The sequence below is a fragment of the Phaethon aethereus genome (genome assembly GCF_964289735.1).
Source record: "Phaethon aethereus genome assembly, chromosome: 20".
Taxonomy (NCBI): domain Eukaryota; kingdom Metazoa; phylum Chordata; class Aves; order Phaethontiformes; family Phaethontidae; genus Phaethon; species Phaethon aethereus.
In genome coordinates, this window is record NC_138596.1 from 10,050,787 (window position 1) to 10,076,793 (window position 26,007).

A 26,007-nucleotide genomic window follows, 5' to 3' on the forward strand; every position below is an offset into this window, starting at 1 on the left:
AGCCCGGCACGTCCCATCGGCTGACGGTGCCCGGTGCAGGTCACCCAGGGCCTCGTGGCCAGCACACCAGGGAAAAATAACAATAAAGAAAAATAAAAAGGCCAACCCCAAAGCCCATCCAGGCACAGATGGTCTTTCTCAACACCTTCTCGAGGCAATGCCAGTCTCGGTACGGGTCCTACCCCGGGCACCCTTGTTCCTCTCACACGCACGTTTCTCCCCCATCGCTGCTCTTCCCACAGGACGAGCAGCACGTCCCCGGGGGCTGGGGCTGCCCTGGGACATCTCACCAACTGTTTAAAGCTGCAATTTTAAACAGTTTTGCTTGGTTTTCTTGTAAACAGCTTTTACTGGGGGGTGTCGTGGGGAACGAACGGCAAGCGTTAACGGCAAAGAACCGCTCAGCTGGCAGCCGATCTGGGGTTGCTGATGGGATTTCACGGCGATGTTGTGCTTTTACAGGCTTCTTAAAAACAAAAAAAAAAATCACATTGAAGTTTTAATATACGAATGTAAAAGTATATAAAGTTAACAACTTGGTTATTCACTTGGCAGTCAAGTAAAACCTTTACACATCAACGTTGTAAAGTGTGCAAAAATAGATGGAAAATACATCTCGTGTTTCCGCTACCGAAGGTCTCTACGGGTCGGCCGACGCAGACCGAAGGCGGTTGGCCGGCGTACGCGATGCTGCGGCGTATGGTCGAACGCTGTTCTGTACATTCATGCACCTCTGCTGCAGGCAAAGCCACTGGGCGCGTGGATTTGCCGGGTTGTAAAGTCGAGCGAGGACGGAGGGAGCTGCCCGCGGCGGGCAGGGGGGCCGGGCAGAACCCGCTGCCTCCAACGCCGTCACCGGTCCGTGACCCAGGGCAGGGGAAGGAGGGACAGCCACGTCCCGGCCGCGCAGCCGGGGAGGCGTCGGGCCCCAAACCGCCCCTGGAAGGAGGGGAAGGGGCTGAGCCGACCCGCAGCACCCCTGGGTGCCCACAGCATGCGTCCCCGGCCAGCCTGCCCCGAGCCAGCCCCCGGTACGGGCACCCCAAAGTCCCTTGTCCCCCCGGGCAGCGCCGGGGACGCAAACCCTGGGGCGCCGCGCCCGCAGCCGGGGCTCGGGCTAGAGCTGGGCACGTGTGCCGACAGGCACTGCCGCGGGGACGGTGCCGCGTCCGGTCGCCCGGGGCTTGGCGCGTTTTGGTTTGCGAGGCGCAAAGACGCACTGGAGGCAGCGCAGCCCCCGCCATGGCACCGGAGGGGGCTGCGCCGCCCCATCCCACCCGTCCCGCGGCCACGGCGGGTCCTTCCCCACCTCCCGACGCAGCTCCGAGCGCTCCCCTCATCGGCACCCCTAACAAAACCAACAGAGGATGAAGAACGTGAGTCGGGTGAAGGAGCAGAGGTTGGGGTACCCCGGGGGTGCCTGGCGAAGGAGGAGGAGGGGGAGGCGGAGAAGGAGGAGGGTTTTGGTGCAGTTTTGCTCTTGTTTTGACCAGCCCCATCAAATGCAAACGACCTGCGCGGCCTGGGGGCACTACTGCCGTCCTCCTGCTCACGCAGGGCCACTCGCTGCCTGGTCTCAGCCACGTCCCGCCAGCACCAGCGAACACTGGCTCACTAGTTGCGGTATTCGTATAAAAAGTTAAAAGCCACGGGGCATACGACTGCCGGCCGCCCGGCCGTCCCATCCCTCCGGGGGTCCCGGCCTGCCTTCCGCGGCGCAAAGCCAGGCTGGGCATCGCCCTCCCCCGGGGCAACGGGCACCCGTGGGCAGCAGCAGCCTTCCCCTCCGGCTGGCCGTCCTCTTCTTCACCGCCTCTCCCCGGAGCCTGCCGGCCCCCGGCCGGGGCGCGGGGCGCGGGGGGCTGCTCACAGCTGGGTCTCGTCGCGCGTTTCGGGGTTGCAGGGGCCCAGCTTGTTGCTGCAGCTGCTCTTGCGGCTGTGGCCATCGTTGGCCACGTGGGCCAGCGGGTCGGAGCGGATCAAGTACCTGCGGGGCAGAACCCAGTTACGCCGCTGGGACCCTCCCAGCTCCCCCGCGGCAGGAAGGAGCTTGGCAAACCCTAAACTGGGGTCTGGCCCATCGCTGGGGCCGGGACGTGCGGGGATGCCCCTTGGCGCGGTGCTGGGAGCTGCTGCTCGTGGCAGTGCGGCAGCTGTTAAAATAATAACGATTACGATCCCCCGGTTCCGCGCAGCAGCCCGGGGACAAACCGCTCCGGGAGCAGGGGTGGGCAAAGCCGGGGCCGCGGCGGCGCGGGAGCAGCCTGGGAGGGGGGTGACGGCCGTGGGTCTTTGTGAGAGATCATGGCAAGCAGTGCGATGTGGGCAGCCCCGGGCGACGGGGCAGGCCGGGGGGCACGGGGAGCGCTCCTCCCCGGGGGGAAGCCCCCCAAGCGGCTGCATGTCCCGGGGACCGCGGGGAGTGGGGGCGGCACCTACACGATGTCATTGAGCTCCAGCCGCGTGTCTGGGGGGGGATTGATCAGGACATAAGACAAGGTGTTCTGGTGGTCGTTCATCTCATCTGCAAGAGGAGGGGAAAGGGCTGGTGAGGGACACCCCGACGGACGCCCCGACGGACGCCCCGACGGACGCCCCGGGGGCCCTTGCTCCCACAGCCCCAGCGCAGCGTCCCCGAGCTCCTGGCTCCGAGGGGTCACGGCTCATCCCCAAGGACAGCAAATGGGTCCCTTCCCTGGGGGAGGCCACGGGCAACGGCGTGGCCACCGGGACAGCGCCGAGCGCGTCACTGCCACCTCCCTTCGCGCCTCCCCAGCCGCTCCCCCACCGCGGCACGGCCCAGGGAACTGGTAACTCTTCCAAGTCCCCGCTCCCCCCGCCAAAAAAAGCAAGATGTCTTACCTTGGTTTAGGGCAAAAAATGGGAACAGGTTAGTCTTGCCGCATTAAGTATAGCACAATGACTCCAACCACCGTGTCAGGGCAGCCAAACCCCCCCGGGCCGCCCGGGTGCTCTGCCCGCTTCTCCCCTTCTCGAATGACTTAATTCAGCGTCATCCAGCAAAGGCTTTAGTTCAACGGTCGCTTCTTTCTCCTGCTCAAGGGAAACGGCCTCTGTGGAGTTTCAGAGTCACCGATGCCATTCAGGGACGGCTCTAAACTACAGTGACCTCCCCGGGGGGCTTGGGGCCACCAAGACCTGCACCCATGGGTGCTGTGCGGGGAAAACGGGCGCCCTCAAGGCCAGAAGGGCCCTGCGCTTTCCGAAATAGCTGAGAACAAGATCATGGGTGAAATGAATAGGGGTGCAAGGCTGCGGGCGGCCAGGGAGGGGGTAGAAGCTGCAACAAGTAACACCATTTACAGATGGGGTGAGCGGGTGCGGATGGACAAGATGGAGAGGGGACGGACAGACAGACGCGAGGGGCAGCATGACGAGCGCAGCGGGACACCAGCTCGCTGCAAGGCTTGTCACTGGGATGCCTCTCCGGGCTACCAGAAAGGCCCCTCTGAGCAGCATCGGGCTGGGGCAGCGGGACCAGGGAGCGGCCGCCAGGAAGGCATCAGCTCCGAGCTGGGGGCTGCTCCCTGCGACCCGTCCTGCCGCTCCCACCACCCTGGTCAAAGGCTGCGCTACCACACAGCGGGATGTGGGCCAAGTCCCCGGCCACAAAAGCACCCATGGGTGCACGATTGCCCCGGGCACAGGCGGGGTGTCTGTTTTGCTGCTCAGACCCCTCCCTGGCACCTCTGAGGCCACAGAAGGTGCCGCAGCCAGCGGAGGACTGGGACCGCCCGCAGGGACCCCTGACCCGTGCCGGGGTGCCCAGCCCCAGGCGCCGGCCGGTCCCTGGAGCTGCCGGAGAGCTTCGGCCGTCCCAGTGCTCAGCCCTGCAGCGAGGCGGGGACGGGGGCAATGCTGGGGCGTGGGCGGCACACGGACCCTGGGACCCGGCGGGAGACACGGGGGTTTGCCATGACGGGGGAGACAGGGAAGGACCCTGGCTCGTGGCAGGTTTCCTTGCCCCATGGAAGCTCCTTTTCCTGACCCCCACGCAGCCGAGCCAGGCACTGCTAAACCCACCACGTATATTGCCGTGTCGTCCCCTGCGGCGCAGCGGCAGGGCTCAGCCCAGCACCACCCTCCAGCAATTTTTTTTTTTTTTTTTTTTTTTTTTTTTTTGTGTGGGGGAACCAGCGCTGAGCTCCAGCTCCCGCTCCCGCGAGCCCCCGGCAGCAATGCCACCGCATCGGCCGCTCACCCGTGGGCTCTCCTGGTTTAGCGGGTGGCTGGGGTGAACTGACGGTGCTGGGTCCCTCTGCGCCAGGACACGGGCTCTCGCTCAGCCCCAGCTCTTCTGTGGGAGGGGGAGATACCAGCAGGGTCTGAGCTCTGCCCAGCACCCACCGGCCAGCTGGCAATATACTGTGCTGGCATGGGGCTTCCATGAGCCCCAGCTGGGGCCACTTCTCTGATGAAGGACACAGTTTACAGGAAAATGCCGACTTTTCACCTTAAGTGTGGGCTAGTGAAGCCTAAAATACAGCTAGGTCGGGCTATTGCTAATCTCCAGGCTGCTGCAGTAAAAAGGGGCCTTTCCAGAGCGCTTTACACCGCCGTGTAAAGGTGTAAATGGTGCAGTAACCCTGCAGCTCCCGTGGGCGCCAGCGAGGCGTCCTGGGTGCCTGCAGCACGGGCAGCACCTGCGGTTGCCGCTGCTGCCTCGCGCCGAGCCCGGCACCTCCCGGGTTAGAAGACAGGGTCTGCCGGCGCTGGAGAGCCGTCCGGGAACGCAAACGGAGGATTACGAAGGGCTTTCCAAGTGCCGCCCTGCCCACGAGCTGCGGCTGCCCACGTGCGGCGGAGATGCCAAGGGGCCGGCGCAGGAGCTCCAGCATCGCCCCGCAGCTCGCGCTGGCAGCTCCTCTTGCTCTGCCCCCCGCGAATCCCCTCCTCGCATCGCCACCGGCTTTACGGACCAAAACCGACTTGCAAAACTAAGGAGGGAGGTTTTTCTTTTTAACAATGGGGCTGCGATTTCCCTGTAAGAATTCAGCTAGAAAAGGGTCCTCGAGTTTTTGTCTCCCTGTGACTTTGCAGAGCCCCGTGTTTGCACTGCTGTTGCAGGACAGTCTTTTGTTTTCCAGTGTCACCCAACAAATTAGTGCTTGAAAGACTCGAGTATCTAAGGTGAAAACCGGCAAGGGTGTGGATTGGGCGTAGCTGGCATGATCTTGTTGTACGCTGCACGCCGTGAGTCACGCGGGACTCCCAGGGAAAGGGAATTACCTTGCAAATATCCCAGGTTTACCCGATTCATCACATCACTGGCTGTTAAATTTGCTACATCCTCTACAGAACATACAGGGAAAGGCACAGACATAAACAGAGAGAGAGAGAGAGGTCAGCAAGCCATGATTCGGCAAATATCAGAGACGAGCTCCTGCACTGCAGCAATAAAATGAGCAAAAGAAAAAGGAAAGGGAGAGAAGGCAGAGCAACGAGTTCTTCCAAAACACCACGGGTGGCCAGACAGTGACGGTGACACATGGTGACAACGCACAGTCCCAGCACAGCCGGCCGCAGACGTGCCGCAGGGGCTGGGGAGCCGGGGGTGCCTGCGCCGTGCCCAGCGCCCGGTCCCGGCCAGGCATCGCCCTCCCGCCCCGACGGGAGACGGGTCCTGCACCCCCTGCTGCCTTTCGCTTCCCAGAGCTCCCCCGGTTTGCTCCAGTGAAAATTTCCCAGATTGGCCAGGAGAAGGATGCAATCTCCAGCGCTAACCCAGCCAACGGTGCCCCGAGCATCTCGGCGGGGCCCTCAGCCGAGGCCGTACAGGCAGGGAAGCTGCCTCTGCCTTCACCTCTGCCTGCGTTTGCAGGGGATGCCACGGGCGGCAGCTCCCGCTTTGGGGCACTTCGCTTCCCAGCTTCCCGCTGCTGGCAACGAACGCTGGCAGCCGTGCTCCGGACTCTGTGACGGAGCTGCAGGGAGGTGGGAGTCCCCCAGGAAAAGCAGCAGAAACTTTTGGGACTAATAATGTAGGAAAAAAGAGGGGAGCGGGTGCACCGCTGCAAGGCCTGGCCTGGCTCTCCTGCCTCGCTCCGCGGGGAGCCTGGCCGCTGGCCACAGCGGCTCGTTTGCCTTCCAGCTCCAAACCTCTCCCGCGCGGCATCGTTTTACATTTTCTCCTCCTCTTTCACATGCCTGAAGGGCTGCGAGGGAGAAGCCAAGGTGGGAGAGGGGAAATCCCGCCCGTCCCCCGAAATCAGCTCCCACCCCGGCCAGGGCGCGGTGCCGGTGTGCGTGCGGGCAGGGTGGGCGCGGGGCGGACAGACGCTCTTCGAGAATGGAGCAAACGGGCAGCAGCACAGGATGGCTTAAAAGAAAGAAAGAAAAAAACCCCCAAACAACCAACCAAACAAACCAAGGAAGCTGCGGGCTACAGACTTTGTCGTTAACCACGGGACAGGGATCGTCCGGGGGGGACACAGACGCCAGCACCGACGGGCGGGTGAGAAGCTTCACGAGAAATGCGGCTGCACGGAGGGACCCCGAGCGCTGCGGGCGCCCCGGGGCCGTGCGGGCTCGTCACAGCCAGACACCGGTTTCACACGGAATGAAGCAAACCACTCAGCCCTGTAGCTACCGAAATGCTCTCCGTGGAAGAGTTTTATGAAGGATTAAAGTCTGCAACAAAGGGGGTTTGCGCCAGCTGACGGGACTTCACCTCTCCCTGCCGTGCTACGGGGGCTCTCTGGCAAGGGCTTTGCTGACGGGCACTCAGTGTGTCCTGAACCACCGTTTCTGCACGCCCAGAAGGCCGGGGGCAAGCGGGGCGTCGCGCCCGAAGGTGGCGTGGTGGCACCCGGTCCCGCTGCAGGCAGAAGGGCGAGAGTTGCTGCTGCTGCAAACTCCTGCCTGGATCCGGCCCAGAGCCCCGAACTGGGGGGGGGGGGCTGCCTGCGGTCGGCCGGGGGCTGCAGGTGAGGGGTCTCTGCGCTGTGGGACCCCAGCCCTGGACGCGCTCATCTGCAGAAGCACAAGCAAGCCGGGGGACGAGGCGCCGCAGGCAGCGCCTGCGGGGTTAGGCTTGGCGCAGGGTTAGGCTCGGCATGGGGTTAGGCTCAGCTTGGGGTTAGGCTCGGCTTGGGGTTACCTGAGAAGCCCGCGAGCGGGATGCACCACCGCAGAGAAGCGCAACCAAACGGCACTTACCGTACCCGGTCGTGGGCAAGCCCAGGTGCTTCATACGGTTTTTGACGAGCTCGGAAAGCTCCTGCCTCTCGGAGCGCCGGTACAAGCTGAGGCGCTGCTGGCTGATCCACTCGGCCGTCTTGCTGGAGTGCTTGTTGCCCTTCCTGCTCAGCCGGCGCGCCCACTGCATGCTCTTGCGCCGCAGCAGCGGGTGCTCGGACTGGTCGCTGGAGCACGAGTTCCTGTGGTGGCTGGTCTTGATGCCCCAGTGCTCCTTGACGTCCTTCGTGTCCTCGCAGTCCTCGACGTTGATTGAGATCTGTGACTGGAAGCCCGGCAGGTCACGGGGGGGCGGGGGGGCCAAAAAGAGCTGTGCTGTCTCTGACGGGGTGGGACCTCTCCCGTGGGACAGGAGGAGTCATCGCCGTACTGCTAGAACTACCTGGCCGGCGGATTTGGGGTAAGTGCTGTCGAGTGGCGCCTAACGGGCGCCCGACACGCCGCGCACGGTTATCTCTGGGCTGCCTAAGGGACGGCCGTGCCCTTGTGTCCCCCGCTCAGCCTACAGCAGACGTGCCGCCACCCCGCCCAGCCAGCACTCCCCGCTGGTAAGCAGGGATTTATTAATAAAGCAGTTTAAAGCATCTCTAAGAAAGACGCAGATTGCATTTAATTAAACGTCAACTTTGGGCTCCCTGTAGCTGCTTCCTACAAAGCTGAAAACTGAAGGTATTTGGAAGGGAGCCTGGCTCACTCCCCCGCTCTTTACCCAGCTAATTACACTTCGGGGTTGCTGAGGCCTTTCGTCTCCTGGACTGCCGAGGCTCAGCCAGCATCGCCCTTCCGCCGCGACAGGCAGCGCCGTGGGTGACGGCCGGCACAAGGCGCACGGCGGCTGTCGGCGGCCGGAGGACCCGCTCGGCAAGCCAGCCCGGCCGCTTGCCCAAGGGTCAGCCTCTGGGTCGGGGGGACCGGGAGGCAGCGCTGACAGCCGGGGTGGTGCCCGACACCGACCGAGCGCCCGGCGGCTGGATGCGAGCGGCACTCACCTGCGCTCTGATATCGTGGGGCTGCAGCGGAGGAAAAGGAAGGAAAAATGAAGTGTCAGCCAAGCAAGCAGGCAGCCCTGCTGTGCCACATCCCCCCTGCTCCCCAGGGACTCGGTGCCACGCGGCACAGCAGAGCTGTGCCGAGGAAATCCCCCCGCCTGCCCGCAGCCAGGCTGCTGCCCGGAGAGATGGGCATTTACACCGACCCAGCTTACCCGGCTGGGAACCAGGACACCACCACCGTTACGCAGACGCGGGGCCGCTAACGACGCGAAGGCAGAGCTTCCCCTCCCCTCGCTCCTCCCCACCGCTGCCGCAACCAGGTCTGAGGGGCCTCACGGACCCGACCAGCCTCAGGGACCACACCTCTGCTGGGACCACACCTCTGCTGGGACCACCTTCCTGGCACACACCACCATCGTGCCCCTACCTCGGAGGTTGCGAACATGTGCGACTCCGTCCTATAAATCCCGATGGGAATCTCCGCGCTAGAGGAGCAGAGCTTCTGGAAGAGGCGGCCGTATGTCCGGATCCACAGGTCGTCTTCAGTGATCTTCATCTGAGCAGCAGAGGACAAACATCAACCGCCCTGCGCTGTGCAGAGCCCACTGAGGAGAACCTCGGAGCTGCTCCTGAGCCTCCCCCCAGCTCAGGCATGTCAGTCCCCAAAGTGAGCTGGCCTCCACAAAAAGGACCGGGGTAATTTCCGACCCCAGCCTTCAGAATGGGGACTTTGGGCCTTGGTAGTTCTTGGGCTTTTGGGTTCTTCATAGTGCTGAGGTTCCCCACACAGCATGGAGAGGAGTGACGACCTGGCATGTTCTGCCCAATGTTGTCTCCTCTCCCATTCCCCAGAAGAGGGGAACCCTCCCCTCCCATGCGTTGGGTGACAGATCCCACCAGATCCACAACGACTTGGCCCAATGGCTTCAACCCAGAGGGACTTGGCACCTACCGCACAGAGGTAGCCGGAGCCTGGCGTGGTGTCGAGACCCAGCAGCAGCCGCGTGATGGTGATCATGTAGTCCTTCACAAACGACTGGGGGGAGACATTTGGGCAGGGAGCCGGAGAAAAGGCTAGCTCAGTTATTCATCAGGAGATGCAAAGGGGCAGCCGCAGCTGCAGCGGTGCATGACGCTCACCTGGTAGAGCAGTGTGTCCAGCATGCTGATGCTGAAGACCCTCCCGGCCGCGAAGGGCAGCCGGAACATGAAGGCCAGGTTGGAGCCGTTCTCTCGCTCTTTCTGGAAGAGGAAGGGGAGACGTGAGTGCCCACAGGCAAACACCGTTGGCAGGGGCTTGTTCAGGTCGTTCCAAGGCATTTAGCTAAGCAAAACTACGCAGCCTCCCCTGCACACGGGTTGCACAGAAACTAGAAGAGTCGTGAAAATGGAGGACACCAGCGCAGCATTTCTGGTGGGTGTGCCAGGAGAGAACCAGGGCAGTATCCTTACCCTGGGTGAAAGAGGGTTTCTTCTCAGTGGAAATGCGTGAGATACAGTTGGGTTTTTTTGACATGGGCTGGATGCGGCCCTTTCACACGCCCCAGTGTCTGGTTCAGGGGTATTTTCTCCCTTGTCAGAAATCTGTCTCAGCACAGTGACGCCCCTGCCCCCCTTACTGCAGTCACAGCATTAAACCTCATTCAGAGATCCAGTGTGCCCAGCACAGCAGCAGGCAAAGCAGCACAACCTCCAGCCACCAGATAAATACCTAAGTATGTAGAAGGAGGTAGCTAGTCCAGAGACCAACTGCTCACTTCTTTGCTGCAGGTTATCTCGGGTAGGTGCACACTAGCTATGGTAGCTGCGGCGTGCAGAAGAACACGGGACCTTGAGGAGCTCAAATGCAGTCACTCTCAGCGCTGACTTCCCAGGCCCCGTGTGCAGGGGAAGACCTTCCTCTTACCTTTTCTAGCTTGGAAAGAGCAAGAGAGTAACTGTCCTTTGCTCTGAACTGCATGAACCTCATGTTGGAGGGGTGGGTCAGCTCCGTGATAATGCTGAGGCTGGGGAAGAGCCTGCAGTGGAAAGAGACCTGTTGTCCTGCAACTCATGCAGAAGTGAGAGCACTCCCTGCATTTAAAGCCTGAGGAAGACCAAAACCATCCTGTGCCTGTCTGAGGTCAGAAATAGCTGATTAGATGCTGTTTCCTAGACTGAGCCCAAGCGCAGATGTGTCCCACTGCCCGTAGCCACCACCCCAGCCACCTCTGCCCTTCCCAGTCTTGTCTCCAGCAGACCTAAGCGGCTGTGATGGAGCCGGGGCAGCGGTCACCCCTCACCTGAACATGGTCTGGACATTGACAATCGTCTTTGCATCCGCCATGTAGTCCTCCTCGGCGCTCATCGTGCTTTCCTTGTCCACGACCACCAGGTTGTCGGCATAGATGATGCCGCACTGCAGCAAGCTGTCCAGGCTGGGCAGTTCCCAAAGAGAAGAGCGCAGGGTCAGCCCTTGGGAAACGACACAGGGAAGCAGCACGCTGCGACGCGCAGCGCTACGGCAAGCCCAGGCTGCTCCCAACCACCAGCTTTTCACCCGCTCCCGCCTACCAGGGGGAGTTGGACAACCCAAGAAGTCAAGGGTGGGCTCAGCTCTACGGTACCAACCCTGGGTTTTCTCATGGGATAACCCAAAAGTCTGGGCTGGGGTAAATGCAGCACATTTAGGCAGCACTGTACGTAACAACAGCCACACACGGAAACACCTACTTGTCGATCGTGCCCTCCATGTAGTAAACCATGGGAAAACAACAGATGGCTTCCAGAAAGTGGTGCTCGGGCCTGGAGGAAGAGCAACAGAGAGCAAGGTGGTTCAGCAAATCCACGGGGCAAAGACAGACACAAAACCCACACAGGAGTCCCCAGGGCCAACATCAGCTGAGGCACCCAACAGTGTCACTGCCATTCCCCCACGCTCCCAGCCCCACAGGATGAGACGCCCGTGAAAACACAGGGGAGGGCTCGGTGTGATGCAAAACATCCACGGAAAACTACTTGCTTGTTGTCCAGCAGCAACACGATTGGGTTCAGCTCTTTGCGGGAGCGATAGTACGCACGAAGGGGAACGATGAAGTTATACAGTCCGTTCCCAGCCGTCTCCGCCGAAACAATAATCAGTTTGTTCTTAAACCCGTACGCTTTGGCATCTTCAAAGCTGTTGTGCTTGCAGCCCTGTGCGTGGAAGGCAGTGCAGGGACTCAGAGCGTGGCTCTCGGCCGCCCACCCGCCATCCCACTCCCGGGGGGGCTGCGGCCCCCAGGCAGCTGCCTGCAGCCCCACCGCACCTTGTCCAGCCGCAGGCAGCAGAAAGGGGCTTTCTCGGGTAAAAGGTGGCACAGCGTCGGGGAGCTCCCAATGTAGGGAGAGTTCGGAGGGTAGCCTTTCACGTACCTGCAGCCGAGAGAAAACCCAGCAGTGTGAGGACGTGGGGAGAGCGTTTGACGTACATGTTCCACGTATACGACACTCAGACACTGAGGAAAAAAGTTTAAGAGCAGCAGACCCAGGGCTCAAGCACATCACTGGCAAATGCTTTGCAAAACTCTTCCACAGCAGCTGGAAATTTTACAAAATACACATATTCAAGAATCTCTTTTGCTATGCAAAGAGCCATGAGATTGTAAATATGCAGTGTTCCCAGCGTGGGCAGAGAAGGCAGCAGACAGGACCATCGAGTGCAGCTGAAGGGGGACAGGGCAGAGAGCTCCAGGAGGGGAGGGTGATGCTGAGCCTTATAAAGAAGGTTCACGGTCCGTTTTTAGAGTCCATTTTGATGAACAAAGTTTTTAAAAAAATCACCATTTGTGTTTTCAATAGAACCAGAAGCAGAAACTTCATTTAAAGCCAGTTAGAAGTGGACATGAATTAAAAGCCAACTGGCGAGAGTTTGCAGATACTCGGTAAACTCCCCACATCGCTGTGACAGCACCCAAACACGTAACCAGCAAAGCAAGTGCTTATCCGGCTGCCATAAACCAACGGCTTTAAAGCTGCAGTAAATATTTTGTGGTTTTTATTTATGTATGTGCAGTGGGGAACAGGATCCCCTTCACATCAGAGAGCGAAGGGAGGCAAGAGGACTGGCGGAACGACCCTGCCCAGCCCCAGCAGCGTCTGCCTTGGTGCAACTTTGCTGACACCCAGGGGAGACTTCTCCAAAGCCGCCCAAAAGGCGTGCGGCCAAGCGGTGACTGCCCGTGTTACAGACGGTGCAGCGCTCATGCAACAGCCGAGGGGCTGAGCCTGAGCATCCCTCAGGCACCACTGAACGCCCGCCATTCACAGAATCACAGAATCACTAAGGTTGGAAAGGACCTTCAAGACCATCAAGTCCAACCATTAATCCAGCGCCACCATGTCCCCTAAACCATGTCCTGAAGCGCCACATCCACACGTTTTTTGAACACTTCCAGAGATGGCAACTCCACCACCTCCCTGGGCAGCCTGTTCCAATGCCTGACCACCCTCTCAGTGAAGAAATTTTTCCTAATATCCAATCTAAACCTAATCTAAACCTAAATCTAATATCCAATCCACTCTAAATTCACAACGGTCCCCGTCTCTCTGAACCGAGGGACAGCTCGACCGAAGGCAGGCGACTCACTCCACAACCGCCGACCCCTCCTCGTCCGACTGCGTCATCTCATCTTCCGACTGGTCGCTGAGCAGGTCGCAGGGCAGCAGGGATGAGGTGTCGGCCAGCTCGAGGACGGGCGCGATGCTGGGCCGGCGGTTGCCCGAGCCGTTCTCCGCCGGCAGCGCCAGCTTGCTGCTGTTAGCGGGGCGGCACTCCGTGTTTTGCAGGTCCATGGCTACTGTACCTGGACACGGTGGGGAAGGAAGCACAGCAAACATGCTATAAGGAGGTGAAGAGATCTGCGTCGGCAAAGCGTCGCGCCCTTGAGCCCTGCACGGGGACGAGGCGGAGCACGCAGGGCCGTGCATCGTGCCTGTTAAATACAACCCAGATGAAGCTCAACCGTTCGTGGGCGCGGGGCGTGCAGGCAAAGCACCCACCAGCGACCCGCGCCTGGGCATCACTGTGGGGAGCACCTCCCTGGGGGCTCAGCTCAGCTGCTCCCATGGTGGGTGCAGGCTGCTGGCCCCAGGGACTGTCACCCTCACTGTCCCCCAGCTCTGGCCACCTCCATGGTGCCGGCTGAACCCCTCGCCCACCTCCTGCTCACCGAACCTGCAAAACCTGGCTTTACAGTAGTTTTTATCATCCCGATGTATCTCAGAGACCATGACCCACCAGCCTAACCCCTACCTGCAGACCTTTGCAGGCTCTGGGAAACACCAGCCAGGTTAGGAACAAGCTGATGCCACCGTGTCTGCCCCTCGCCGGGATGCTGCCCTCCCAGTGGACACCCCTTTGCCCCGGTGGTCCTCAAGCCCCCAGGGCGAGGCAGGCAGGCAGCCCCCGAGGCAGCGCAACGCCCTCATCCTCCTCCTGCATCCCTCCCGGCCAGCTCCAGATCTTCAAGAGGGACAAGAGAAGCCTCCCCATCCTGTCCTCCAGCAGCTTCCAAAAATCAAACATATTTATGGAGTATTGACCAGTGCCACCAAGTCCCCATCGGAACCCCCTGCTGAGGTCCTCGTCGGAGTCTTGGCCACACAGGGATTTTCAGATGGTCAGGAACGCGGGGGGTTTCCCGGCAGGCAAAGCCCAGGCGCTGGGCTCGCCGGGCACCGCTGCCCTGCGCGCACTTGCGCCATTTCGCTCCCTCTCGTTGCTCTTTGCCGAAGGTCCCTCTGGGAACGAGCCACGTAACGAGAACGCTGACAAATGCTGTTCAGCAAAAAGCGCTTTGTGGCTTGCTGAGGGATAATCTATGCAAATTGCTGCTCATGAGTACAAATGCATAAATTATTTGCCTAAAATATAATCTGCTCGTGTAGCGCAGCCTCTCCAGGCAGCCCCAAAACTCGCTTTCCCCAGATACAAGCCGGAAGCAATGACTCACGGTGTATTTTATTTGCAAAAATGCACCACTCACTGCAGAGCAAACTATGCTTTTCATCGGGTTGTGAATCATAAGCGTGATTTAGCATGCAGCCAACGGCATTTATTCTTCCAGCCAGGGCTTGGGGGATTCATGCAAATACTGTTAATGATAATGGACATCATGAGCTTTAATAACGATATTTGAGCCTGCTGAGAGCACCCAGGGTACAAGGAGCAGAGTGGTTTTTTGTGTATTTTATGGGTGAGGCGACGAGGACAGGGAATGGAACGGGCCTTTCAGTGGCTCCCAGCAATACCCAGGTGGGGGGCATGGCAAGGAGTTTGCAAAAAGCAAAACAGAACCAAGGCTGCGGAAGGAGCTGGAGCAGCGTGTGCAGGCTCCTGCTCTCGCTCCCGGGGGGCCCCGCCGAGGCCCCCCCGACTCACCCATGCTGGCGATGATGCTGTGCACAGGCAGGCGGGACGGGCCGTCGTAGGTGCCTCTCCCCGCAAAGCCCTTCTTCTTCTGCTTCTCCTCCTGCTTGAAGATGAAGGCGGAGTTCTCCTCCTTGGTGATGTTGATGTAGAAGCAGGTGTCGGACGCTGCCATGATGTGCCGCGGGCCGGGGTTCAGCAGGATGCTCTTGTTCTCCTCCCTCCGGATGCCGATCAGGCAGACGCCGTACCTGCGCCGGGAGCGGGACGGGGGCACTCGCCCTGCACAAAGGACCTCGCGCACCCTCCAGTCCCGACCCCCAAGGGACACAGACTGGCAGATAGGCCCTGCCCGCCCCTGCCCGTCGCCCCCCTGCCCTCACTTTTTGTGTGCGTGGAAAGCGGCGTAGGTGAAGCTCTTCCCCTCGTACTCCATGAAGAACTTGCTGTCGCCCATCCGGATGTGATAGACCTCGTTGCCCGAGCAGCGTCCGTACATCCGCTGCCACTGCTCCGGGGACTCCTGGCCCTCCCTGCAACGACAGCGGCAGCATGCCGGGAGGGATGCCCCCGGTGCCGGGAGGGATGCCCCCGGTGCCGGGTCGGGACCTCCTGCGGTGCCGGGACGGGACACGCTGGTGCTGGCACAGACCCCGGCACACCAGCCAGCTCCCGGCGCAGAGCCGCACGCCGGGGTGCTAATACGCGCTGAAGCTGCCGTTTAGACCAAGAGCAGCAAGATCACAGCGACGCGCCTCCACGAGCTGTCAGCGTTTGCAGGCTGAGGACGAGCTTGCTTTCATTCCTGATTTTAAGTGCCTTTTTATTTAACAAGGGCTCCCGGGGTGTGCGGAGGCAGGGTTCAGAGCCCGTGTCGGCGAACGGCCCCAAGCGTGGGGTGAGTCATCTGGCAATGATGTCTCATAACTTTTTTTGTTTCACATTACCCCAAATTCAGACATTTCTGATGGGCCAAGGAGCGCAGGACCCACACCAGTGCTCTGCCGGAGCTGCGCTGTGTGTAAACCCGCCGAACAGCTGGCAGGGCCGGGCTTTGCCGAGGCTGTGGTTAACCTTCCCGCCCGCGGGACCATGCCAGGATAAGGACATTTTCTTCCCAGTCTCTGGGCAGGTGGTGGTGGCCAGCCCGTCTGCACTGGTACGTTCTCCCTACAGCATCGGCTTTTGCTCCGGACCTGGCTGGGGGTCCCAGGTCCCATTGTGCTCCCCCAGTCCCACCCCAGACCCCCGCCCTCCCCCTCTGGGCCCAGAGCTCTGCCGTCCCTCCGCACGCAGGCTGGGGCAGCAGAGGCAAGGGCAGGCAGGGACAGGCAGGGGCAGGCAGCGGCAGGCAGCACTCACTGGCCGCGTGAGGTGTGCACCAGCAGCGTGATGAGGGTGGAGGTGGCCGGGCAGACGCAGTTCAGCGCCAGCATGGCGTATTTGCACTCCTCTTCGCAGACAACGTGATCTGAAAGGCAGAGTGGGCTGTCATGGCGGGGAGGGGAGCGGTTGGGTTTCTTGGCTGGCGGTGCCTGGGGATACAGTAATTTTGGGGTGGTGTTGGGGGCTGGGGGCTTCCTCCTCCTGCCAGTCCCGGGAGGGCATTTGGCCAATCAACAGGGGAACACCAGGAATGGGATCGATGCAGACTCGAAAACAGGGATGCAGGCTGGAAACGGCCAGGCGGACACCACCCCAACGAGGCCACGGCCGCCGTGCCCGCAGGGACACGCACCCAGGCATGCATGGGACTGGCATGTCCGCACGCAGCCCGTCCCGGGGCAGCCCAGAGCCAGCTCTCCCCCGGCCCCAGGTGCGGTGCTGCAGGCTTTAGTGTGCATCATGATAAGGGGGTTAATAGCCCTAAAATATCTTCCAGCAATTGGAAGGAGTCTCAGCACCAGGTCATGGGCTCCTCCGAGACGGAAACACCACTGGAAGCATCAGCTACGGCAGGTAAGAGGGCCCAGACCACCGAAGCGAGCAGAGCTGCCCGCTGCCGTGCAGCCCCTCCAACTCACCGGCAAACTTGACGTGAAACTTGTTTTCAGGCTTCAAGATCTGAACATAGAGAGGACAGTTTGGAGCAAAATCTTTCACAGCCCAGGCTCTCAGGATGGTCTGGTGGTCCTAGCCAAGGAGAAGAGCAAGAGCTACTTGTCTGACGGCTTACCTTCCCCAAGCACCCGGCCACCATGGAGATGTACAGCAAGGGCTCCCTCAAAACCCACTGCTAACGGGGTATAACGGCCCTCCCCTGCTCCCCAAAACCCAGCACCGACGGTAAACCGAGGCAGCAGAAGGGAGGTGAGCCTGCAGGGGCTCAGCCGGCGGCAAGCTGCTGCACGTCCCCGTGCCACCCCCGTGCCATCCCCGCATTTCTCCATGGTCGCTCCCTGCCCACGGGGACCCTCCAGCAGCTTCGTTACAAGCAGGAGTGCCGAGTGCCAAAGGAGGGAAGGGGCAGGCAGTGCCTCGGCAGCTCCCAGGGAGGGAGCGTGGCACCCCTTGCTCTGCACGTCAGCACCTGCAGAAACACTCCAGCGGGGCCGTGCGGGATGAGAACAGCGTGGGCAGACGGGAGTCACCGCCACGGCACGGGCAGCAGCCTGAGGTGCTGTCACTGCCACCACCTCCTCCCTCTCCCAGGGCTCCAAAACTAAGATCTTCCCAGCAAAGTCCATGCCCACACTGGGATAAGATTGCATTAGGCGAGGAGGTTTTGGGGTGAGCTTCCCAAAGGAGCGTGGGGTGCACTGCCTGTGTGGGTGCCCAGGGGACAGAGCTCAGCACTCAACCCCACGCTCTCGCCCCAGCTGCCTCGCGGCACCCTCCTGTGCCAGGCAGAAGCAAGATGCAGTGATCACCCTGGTCCCTGTTGGCTGAGAAATGAATAATCTCCGACCGTGCCATCCCCCAGGCCTGCCTTACCGCCGCGGTGCGGTCCACCTCGTTTCGGCTGCTGAGAATGAAGCAGGCTTCGCCATTGTCCATCCTGCAAACAGAGAGCAGCGACCCCATGAATGGCACGGGCCAGCAAAGCCAGGCACTTGCCTGTACCAGCCAGGGCACCGCCAGCCCCCCCGAGACCCCAGCGAAAGCATGCAGGGACGCCCATCGTCATGCATCTGGGCTGACATCACCGGGGACCCTCCTCTGCAGCTCCGAGGCCCATGGGCAGCTCAGCGGCGTGGCAGGACCTGCCTCGCCGTGGATGCGCAGCATGTCCCTCTGCTCACTTGGCTCTCATGAGGTCCTGGTCCTTCAGCGCAGAGCCCTGGAGGTAGATCACTCGCTGCGACCACAGAGGGATCTGCAGGACCCGCCGCACCTGGATATCCATCTCTGTTGGGCAAAGTATCACCACGTAGTAATCCTGGAAGAGAGAAGCTCGCGTGGGTTGGCAGGCTGGCAGTCCCGCACACGCCTGCCACGGCCCTTGGTGATCCTGCCTTGGCGGGAGTTGGACCAGATGATCTTCAGAGGTCCCTTCCAACCCCTGCGTTTCCGTGATTCTGCGAGACACGGGCTTCTGCTGCCTGAGCAAAGAGCTCCTCTGGGGCTTCCGGTATTTGCCAGCCCTGGCCCCTGCTCCAGGGGCCTGCAAGGGTCTGGGGAAACACATCAGCGTCTTCTCCACCCCACTCTGCATCATAAAGCCAATGCAGGCACGTCTGGCTACAGAACTAGGTAGGAAAGAGCTGCTCACCCACAGCAAAGCGGAGCCTCTTGCAGTTACTGCACTGAGCAGCATTTTAAAGCTTGAATGTATGGAGTCAAGGCTGGGTGATGGTAATGAAGCGTATGTGAATGTTGGAATGCAATTCAAATCTGAAGCCCGCCCGTGATGGTCTCATCCTGGGGAGCAGGGAAGGTGCGGTCCTTTGCAAGAAGATCACTTACTACGTGGGGATACTCCAGTAAGAGCTGAGTAAATCCCACTGAGGTTTAGCAACTACATGTTCTGTTTCTGCCTGAGATTCTTCCTTCAGCAAAGACGTCCTTACATTTAGAAAAGTCCCTCTGGTCCCTCTCCATATGCTTACACAGTGCTCTAACAGGCCTGGCCAGAAAACAGGGCAGATCAGGCAGAGCGAGCCCCACCGCTGAGATGCCAAAGTTCCTAGGGTGCCACTTGCCACCTCTCCTTGGCCAGTGCAGCACGCGCTTCCTGGCCCTGGGCTGGATGGTTTTTACCTTATTCTTCGCCACATCCGCTGTAGCTGGGCAGGGCACTCGCCACCAGCAGCGACCTGCCATGCCCAGCAAGGCTGCGAGCCTGGCAAGGGCAAGCGTTGACCGAGCACAGCGCGGCAACACGCCTGGTCCTCACCTGCAGGCGCGGGTGGGCGTAAAACTCGTTGAGGAAGTCCATGAGGAGATCAATCTTGAGGGAGCTGACACAAAGGACGACGTGTTTCTCCGTCTGTGCACGGTGACGGCTGTAATTGCCTCCCGACTTCTGCCGCTCCATCCACAGGTAGACAAGCTCCTCGAACTGCAAACGAAGGCAGAGAGCTGATGTCCCCATCGGCAGGGCTGCCCGGGTGCAGGTGCTGCACCCCTCTCCATCCGCGGCTGCGCAGGTCTGACCTGGAGCGGCAGCACGACCAGGGCGACGCAAATCATTATTACGACGAGGAGCTGGGAAGGCCAGATCTTTGGTGTCACGTCTCCATAGCCCACAGTGGAAAAGGTGACGATGCAGAAATAGAAAGACTTGAAGAGGGAGAGCTTCTCCCCTGCTCTTTCTAAATGCTGGATGCCACAGGTCCTGAAGGGAGAAAGCACACATCACAGCAAGTGCTGCCTGCCCGGGAGACAGGCAGTGCCCGCAGCGCCTGCTGAAGTCAGCGGGGAACCCCAGAAGGCAACTTACACCCTTGTCCATGAAGGAAATTTGTCTGTAACACACTGTCGGCATAAGCAGTGGATTTGTGTCGCCAACAGGAATGATTCAGCTAACGGTGTTTACAGGTGAAGGAGTTAGTCCGATGTGGTCGCTCACCAGAGCAACCACAGGTCTAGGTCCCAGGTGATGGGTCATAATAAGACCATGCCATGGACAGCATGTTGAACATCACCCAGGAGCTGCCCTTGCATTGCAAAAAACCAGCATGTGGAAGCAAGCAGCTGTCCCAGTAAGGCTCTGGAGGGACTCAGCCCGCGGGAAGGGCTCTCAGTTACAGGGGGAAGCGCTCCGGCAGGCAGGATCCTGTCGCCCGCTCCCAGCCCTGTGCCGCTGCCCTTGCAAAGCCGTGCCGCAGAGCCACCCGCTCCCCGTGGACAGGCGGGCAGCGTATCTCCACAAACCTGCAGTTTCAAAGTCATCTTGCTAAACGCAAGTGTCACCTAAGTCGTCCTGGACCCGAATTGTAGCCCTGCCACATCCGCCAAGAAGCACGTCCACAGCCCCGGCGGGCAGGAGGTGCCACGGGCCAGGAGCACTGATGAGCTCCAAAACTGCATTAGTCATTCACATCAGAGGATCGTCTTTATTGCCAAAGACACATGAGCCTAAAAGCTTCATTTCCTGTCTGTTCAGCAACTTAATGGTATTATATGCTTCAAATTCAGACCAAGGGAGCCAGAGGAAGATTCAAGAAGCCTAATTCAAAGCTAAGAACCCCATGATGAGAACTGACTCCTTTATACAGAGACGCCCTTGTCATTGGCAATGCGTGGGGTCAAGGGCCCAGTTAATTAGCAGGAGCCCCGGTGGCCTATTACACAAACGAGCTCAGCAGCCATGGTAACTTGGTGGGGAGGAAGAATGCAGCCGGAGCCAGCGGGTGCAACGGACCCTGGTGAACAAGCCGTCACGCTCGTCCGAGCCCGTGTCCCCGCGGGAAGCTGCTGTCCCTGCCCTGGGCTCTGCAGCACTCACAGCCCTGCTCTGAGACTCGTATGTCCGCATCGCCCTCAGCCTCACATGTGCTTACTAAAAAGTTTCTGTTAAAATCATATCATTAGGGAGAATAATTAGTTTCGAAAGTAGGAATTGATCTTCCAGCACTGGGGAACGAAGCAAGGCGGGGAGGAGCCCAGCGCCGGGGGCCGACGGTGCAGGGGGTCCTGCCAAAGCTCCATCAGATGTGGCTGTGCCCGAGCCAAAGCCCATGGCACGTGTGGGAACCTGGGGCACATGCCTCTCCACGGCTCCCCCAATTCCGAAACTCAGCCTGAGGAACTGGAACGTGTCCCATTAGCAAAGAGAGGATGCCAAAGACGTGGGGGTTCGATCTGATCAGCAGCCCTGAACAGTTATGCTTTTCCTCAGTGTGCACAAACCTCTCAGGATGAAAAATCAGGCTAGAAGACACCATTTAAAGCCAGAACCTCCTCTGGCTTCCCAAATTGCCACATGACGTCCTGGCAGTGCCATCCCACCACTGCTGGGAAGGTCCCACCCCACCTCCCCCTCCTGTAAGCCTTGCGAGAGCCCGGCTCCGCCAGCCTCCCTGGGACGTACAAAGCCAGCTTCCCGGGATGAAGGAGGCGGTTTAGTGAGACGAAAAGCAACACTTACCCCGTGAAAACGAGACATAGGAGGGTGCAGATCAGAATGAGCACCTGGTTAAACATCGCAGACTGGGTCCTTTGTATGGCTCGGTGCAGGTCATTCTGGGAAGAGAGGAGAGGGCTCTTACCAGCTCGGAGAGGCGAGGGCAAACTACTCCTCCAAGCTGCTGTCTTCTGGCTGCAGCAATGCCCCCCAGATGGAGGACAGGCCAGAATTTGGCCCTTGAAAAGGGATGTGCATTTCCAGGAGCAGGTCTGGGCTCTGCTGCCGGGAGAGGCAGCTCAAGTGGGCACGTGGGAATGGCTGGAATATCTCATCCTGCTGCAATGCCACATCCCGGGGACAGCCAACAGAGTCAGCGCGGCTCAGACACCGAAGGGCTCTTGCTCAGGTCCGCAGCCCGGCACCAGCAGCTCCTCGCCTCCCACCAACCCCGGCACGGCTGCACGCACCGCGCACCGAAAACCTGCCGAGAGCCGGCGGCAGGCGGGGGCCCCCCTCCCGGCCACGCCACTCTCGGCATCCCCAGGGCAGCAGGACTCAGGGCAAAGGGGTGGGATGTGTCCAGTCACTCACAATCATGTTCTCCAGGGCGTACTTGGCAAGCCAGCAGTTCAGAAACACGGGAATGAACAAATTCCGCAAAGGAGGCCAGAATATCTAAGAAAGGAAGAGTTACTCGTGGAAAAATCCATCCTCTTTATCAAAAAAACCCTATAAACAGCCGATCTGAGCCCGGTCGGGAAGGTCCATCTCCAAACTAAGCACCGGCCTCTGCAGCGGCTGCCACCGAACGCTGCCCCGCTGCCCCGGCTGCAGTGGGGCAGCTGAAAAGGGAGGATGGTTTTGGGATAACGCTCCGGAGAAAGTCATTATTGACTTTGAAAGTTGAAAATATTGAAGCAAAAACTTCCTGCCAGCTTTGAGTACTACTTGGCCAGACATCCATTTTTCTTTATTTCACCGCCGAAACAACAGTACTTATTAGACTTAAAGCTGCTTTAAAATGTCACTGGGAAACACTCACCGTGATAATAAATGGCACCGTGTTGATCATCTCAAGGATGAACGAAATGCGAAAAATCTGTTCCCAGATGTTCCCCTGAGGAATTAAAAACAAATAATAGTTAAATGAGTCTAAAAATCTGCCAAAGGACAATTAAAAAGCTCCCAGCTGCCACAGACCCGGTGAGATGGGGGAAGCACGTGAGAGCAGCCCGGCAGACGCTCCAGTTTGCCTGCGGGAGACGTGCAGAGCTGGCGGCAGGCACGCCCGAGGCAGGAACGCCTTGCCCGACGGCTCGGTCCCTTCCGCAGCCGCGACGTCGCTCTGCCCGTCGCTGCCGCTGCCCAAAGCCGGGGGACAACAGCGCTTCGTGCAAGGACGGAGGACGAGAGCGACTGACACAGATCGCCAGCCGTGACACTGGGTCCGAGTCTGTTCTGCCAACTGTCCCAGGGACCCCGAGGAGATGCCGTTTGTTAAGGTGACTTTTCTCGGCCATTTTCAGGGGCTCTGGTCCAAAGGAGTCAGCTTGCGCCTCTCCCTGTCTGGCTTGGAGCAGTGCCTGCTACCTCCGGAGGCAGCAGACCTCGGCACAAGCAGGGGTCATGCTGCCGAGCTCAGCTCCAGGTCCTCAAGCTTGGGAAACTCACTGCGCCTCAATCTGGACCCCCGTAAGAACAGTGACCCTTTGCAACGCTGCAGGGAAAGCAAGGTGGAAAAAGAAGAGATCCCCCAGCTCTGCCCTGCCAAACACTTATCCAGCAGCCCACGGGGGAACGAGGAAGGAAAACAGCCACGGCCAGCTGAGACCTCGCCGAGACAAACGTCCTCTCAGGACGCTTCAGGCTTCAGACAGCTCAAAGGAGCAAAGAATTCACACCGGGGGTCAGACCCCGGCTGCGCACCGCTGCCCACCGCCCGCCCCGCGGCACGTACCTTGTAGCTGAGATAGATGAGCAGCATGGTCTCCAGAAAGCTGATTAAAGCGATGCTGACCTGCAGAGACAGAGAGGCAAAGGCTGCCGAGGGCTCGTTCGATGCATCCCCGGTGGCCCAGGGGCTGCGAGTGCCTTTGCCGAGCCCTCCCTGCCCTGTGCAACGAGGAGCCTGTGGGTGTCGCGGGCACCGGCCCGTTCGTCTGACTTCTCTGCACCCGTCTGGGCGACTGTCCGCCGCAGGCGGGCGGCAGGCGTGCCGGCAGCCCTGAGCAGAAGCCGACGGCGCTCGACCCTCCTGCGAGCGACTGCCCAGGCAGCTGCCCGGCCTGAAGATAGCCCGTTACTGGCACGGCTGCAGCCAGGCTGGGGAGGAGCTGAGCCAGCCGCATGATCTTATCTTCCTACAGCTCTTCCTCTCCTACCAGTCCCTGGGATTTTCACCCAGGGCCACATTGTTGCTCCCAGCGGAAGCCCCAGCTCATTTTCTGCTCAGCCAGGAGAGCCCGTTGCCCCTCGCTGCCGCGGGCGGAGGATGCCCAGAGACGTGCCGGCGGCAGAGCTCAAACCCCAGCTCCTGCTGTGCTCCTGCACGACCATGCCCGCGGCCCGGGCACTCACCTGCACAGCCCACAGCGGCATTTTTCTATCCACCCAGAAGATGTGTGACCTGCAAAGAAAATTCAAAACGGATCTCAACTGTCGCCTAACTAGCAGTGCCTTTCCCCCCCACCAAATGCAAATCTGAGGCCACCACTGATGCAGGATCCAGTGCGGGACACTGGTACTGGTGTTCCTTACTGGACAGTTTGTTCAAGCAGCCTCTGCACCGAGGATAAGCCATTCCCAAGAGTGCAGCCATGGCACTTGTCAACTGATTTGATCCTGGGAGGGTCCCTCGAGCAGCCCCGTGACCAAGAAGTGGCAGCTGCCAGCACCAGCCGTGTCCACCACCGCGTCCCCGCGTCCCAGCAGAGCCAGACCCCAGCACTGCAGCAACTCTCAACTCACCAGTTTATCTTCGTGGACTGGTTGAACACCGTGTAATTCTGCTTTTCGCATTCCCAGCTAGGAGAAGAGAAAGATAAAGCAGGGGAAAGCAGTCAGCGGGGCGGAGGAAGGAAAAGGCGTGCTGGCGTGGACTCCCTGGGCTCATGGGGTGCCCTCGCCGCGCTGCCCTGATGCTGGGGGAGGCCCGTGGACAACGCTCCCGTGGGTCCAAACGCACACCGGTCCCTATAGCTGGGGCTTTCCACAGGAGCTTGTCTATCTCGCCCGGGCAGTTTTGAACGCCTTAGTACTGGAGAATAAGACCTGCCAGGGACTTCAGCCCGTACCAGAAATGCTGCGAGACGCTGACACCCGCCGGGCACGGGGCTCCCTGGGCACGGGGCTCCCTGGGCACAGGGCTCCCTGGGCGCAGTGCCCGAGCAAAGGGCTGCCGCTGGGGACTACCGGGTTATGATAAGCAAACGCGACCGAGCTTCGGCTTCTGGGACAAGGCTAGCCGGGCGCCGAGCAGCCTGCCAGGCAGGCAGCGCTGGGGCCAAGCTCTCCCCTGCCTCGCTGCCGGGGGTGCCTTCCCGCCAGCCAGCGTTTATTTTGCCGCACACCCTCAGGAAAGCGAACTGAACCGCAGCCCTGCTAAGCCTTTCGAGGATGCGCGTCTGTGTCACGCTTAATTCTCACAGGTTTGAAACCGTTCCTGGAGCATGCAGATGTACTCGGCCGTCTGCAGCCTTTACAAAGAGAAAATCAAATCGCTAATTCTCCTAGGTCTCAAGAAAAACACCACACTGTATGTGAGCTACACAAAGCAAGGACGTATTAAAAATAGGCTTATATTGAAATGCAGAGCAAAGCTGATGTATGTAATAATCTGTCACCTCGGGGATCTAAATGGCTCAACGTATTTCCTTCCCAAATGCTTAAATGGGATATAGCGTAAGTGTCTTCAAGGGTGTCAGCATTCTGAAAATACTTGCACAGCGACGCACGGAAGTCATGAGCTCTTGCCCGTGTCTGAAGGCCACGCTGCACCCCTGACCGTTGGAGCCAGGCGGCATTCGGAAACGAACGTGACCCTGAATTTTTCCACCACCTTTTCCCCGTGCCCGCCTGCCTGTCCACGGGGTTTGAGCGCGGAGCAAAGCCCACTAGACCAGCGAGTTTCGCTAAACTACCAATTCCACCAGCCGGAGCGAGGAAAAGCCGCCCATTGTGCACCTTCACACCCGCCACGGGCAGCTGCCGTCGCATCCGCGCTCACCGCTGCGCAGCGTGGCGTGGGGAGCCCGGCAGCAGCACTCACCAGCCTGTGCCCTCCTCCGGGTTGTCGAGCAGGACGCGGACGATGTAGAGGAGGCAGGTGAGCAGCTTCAGCGAGAAGTTGAAGAGCCGGATCCTCAGGCCTGCAGCAGAGGGGAGCACGGCGTGGGCCAGGCAGCATGCCCCGGGCACCCGGGCACCCCACGCGCCCCGGGCACCCCACAGCACAGCCTCTTCAGTTTCCCACGAGCTTTGCAGGCCCCTTGCACCGCGGGAGCCCCGAGCCCCGGGGGAGCTGCAGGAGCCCCAGGGCAGCACACACACACGTCGCTCACGCTTTGCCTGGGGCTCTGCGCGTCCTACCGCGCGTCAGGCATATGGGAGACTAGCACAGAAATAAATAACGATGAGTCAGGTCCTTGCTGGGCCCGGTTGATGTGACAGACAAACGAGGGAGCTGCTGGAGTGTATCCCCCTCATTAGCAGGCATCCATTAGCAAGCATCAGGCAGGCAGGGCCAGGGCCTCGCGCCGCGCTACAAACAGCTTGCAGGAGGAGGGATGGTGAGCAAAAGCTGCTGCTTTATCCGTTCTTCCTCCCCAGCCAGTTCATTGGGTTGTTACTCAAATTACAAGTGAGAAATTCATCACATTTTCATTAAAAACTTCCCCGTG

The 26,007-nt window shown here is 60.0% G+C and overlaps 1 protein-coding gene across 2 annotated transcripts in view; it reads right to left on the reverse strand.

Moving 5' to 3' along the window:
- Nucleotides 1-1,790: 1,790 nt before the first annotated feature.
- KCNT1 (potassium sodium-activated channel subfamily T member 1) overlaps nt 1,791-26,007 on the reverse strand; it is a gene marked incomplete at its 5' end in the record, with an annotated part of 71,031 nt that continues 46,814 nt past the window's right edge. Inside the window, 29 exons of one of the 2 annotated variants that reach the window (XM_082008984.1) lie at nt 1,791-1,987; nt 2,440-2,524; nt 5,251-5,313; nt 7,180-7,483; nt 8,208-8,228; nt 8,638-8,766; nt 9,163-9,246; nt 9,351-9,452; nt 10,117-10,228; nt 10,493-10,627; nt 10,923-10,987; nt 11,205-11,384; nt 11,498-11,603; nt 12,817-13,033; nt 14,611-14,849; nt 14,982-15,131; nt 15,961-16,069; nt 16,623-16,731; nt 17,533-17,596; nt 17,841-17,977; nt 18,935-19,099; nt 19,195-19,375; nt 21,131-21,225; nt 21,701-21,784; nt 22,152-22,226; nt 23,067-23,126; nt 23,687-23,735; nt 24,077-24,133; nt 25,377-25,476. In XM_082008984.1, coding sequence (XP_081865110.1) covers nt 1,867-1,987; nt 2,440-2,524; nt 5,251-5,313; nt 7,180-7,483; nt 8,208-8,228; nt 8,638-8,766; nt 9,163-9,246; nt 9,351-9,452; nt 10,117-10,228; nt 10,493-10,627; nt 10,923-10,987; nt 11,205-11,384; nt 11,498-11,603; nt 12,817-13,033; nt 14,611-14,849; nt 14,982-15,131; nt 15,961-16,069; nt 16,623-16,731; nt 17,533-17,596; nt 17,841-17,977; nt 18,935-19,099; nt 19,195-19,375; nt 21,131-21,225; nt 21,701-21,784; nt 22,152-22,226; nt 23,067-23,126; nt 23,687-23,735; nt 24,077-24,133; nt 25,377-25,476 — 3,398 coding nt within the window. In that variant the 3' untranslated portion in view covers nt 1,791-1,866. The remainder of the gene's footprint in view (nt 1,988-2,439; nt 2,525-5,250; nt 5,314-7,179; nt 7,484-8,207; nt 8,229-8,637; nt 8,767-9,162; nt 9,247-9,350; nt 9,453-10,116; nt 10,229-10,492; nt 10,628-10,922; nt 10,988-11,204; nt 11,385-11,497; nt 11,604-12,816; nt 13,034-14,610; nt 14,850-14,981; nt 15,132-15,960; nt 16,070-16,622; nt 16,732-17,532; nt 17,597-17,840; nt 17,978-18,934; nt 19,100-19,194; nt 19,376-21,130; nt 21,226-21,700; nt 21,785-22,151; nt 22,227-23,066; nt 23,127-23,686; nt 23,736-24,076; nt 24,134-25,376; nt 25,477-26,007) is intronic. The other variant, XM_082008985.1, reaches the window with a different exon arrangement.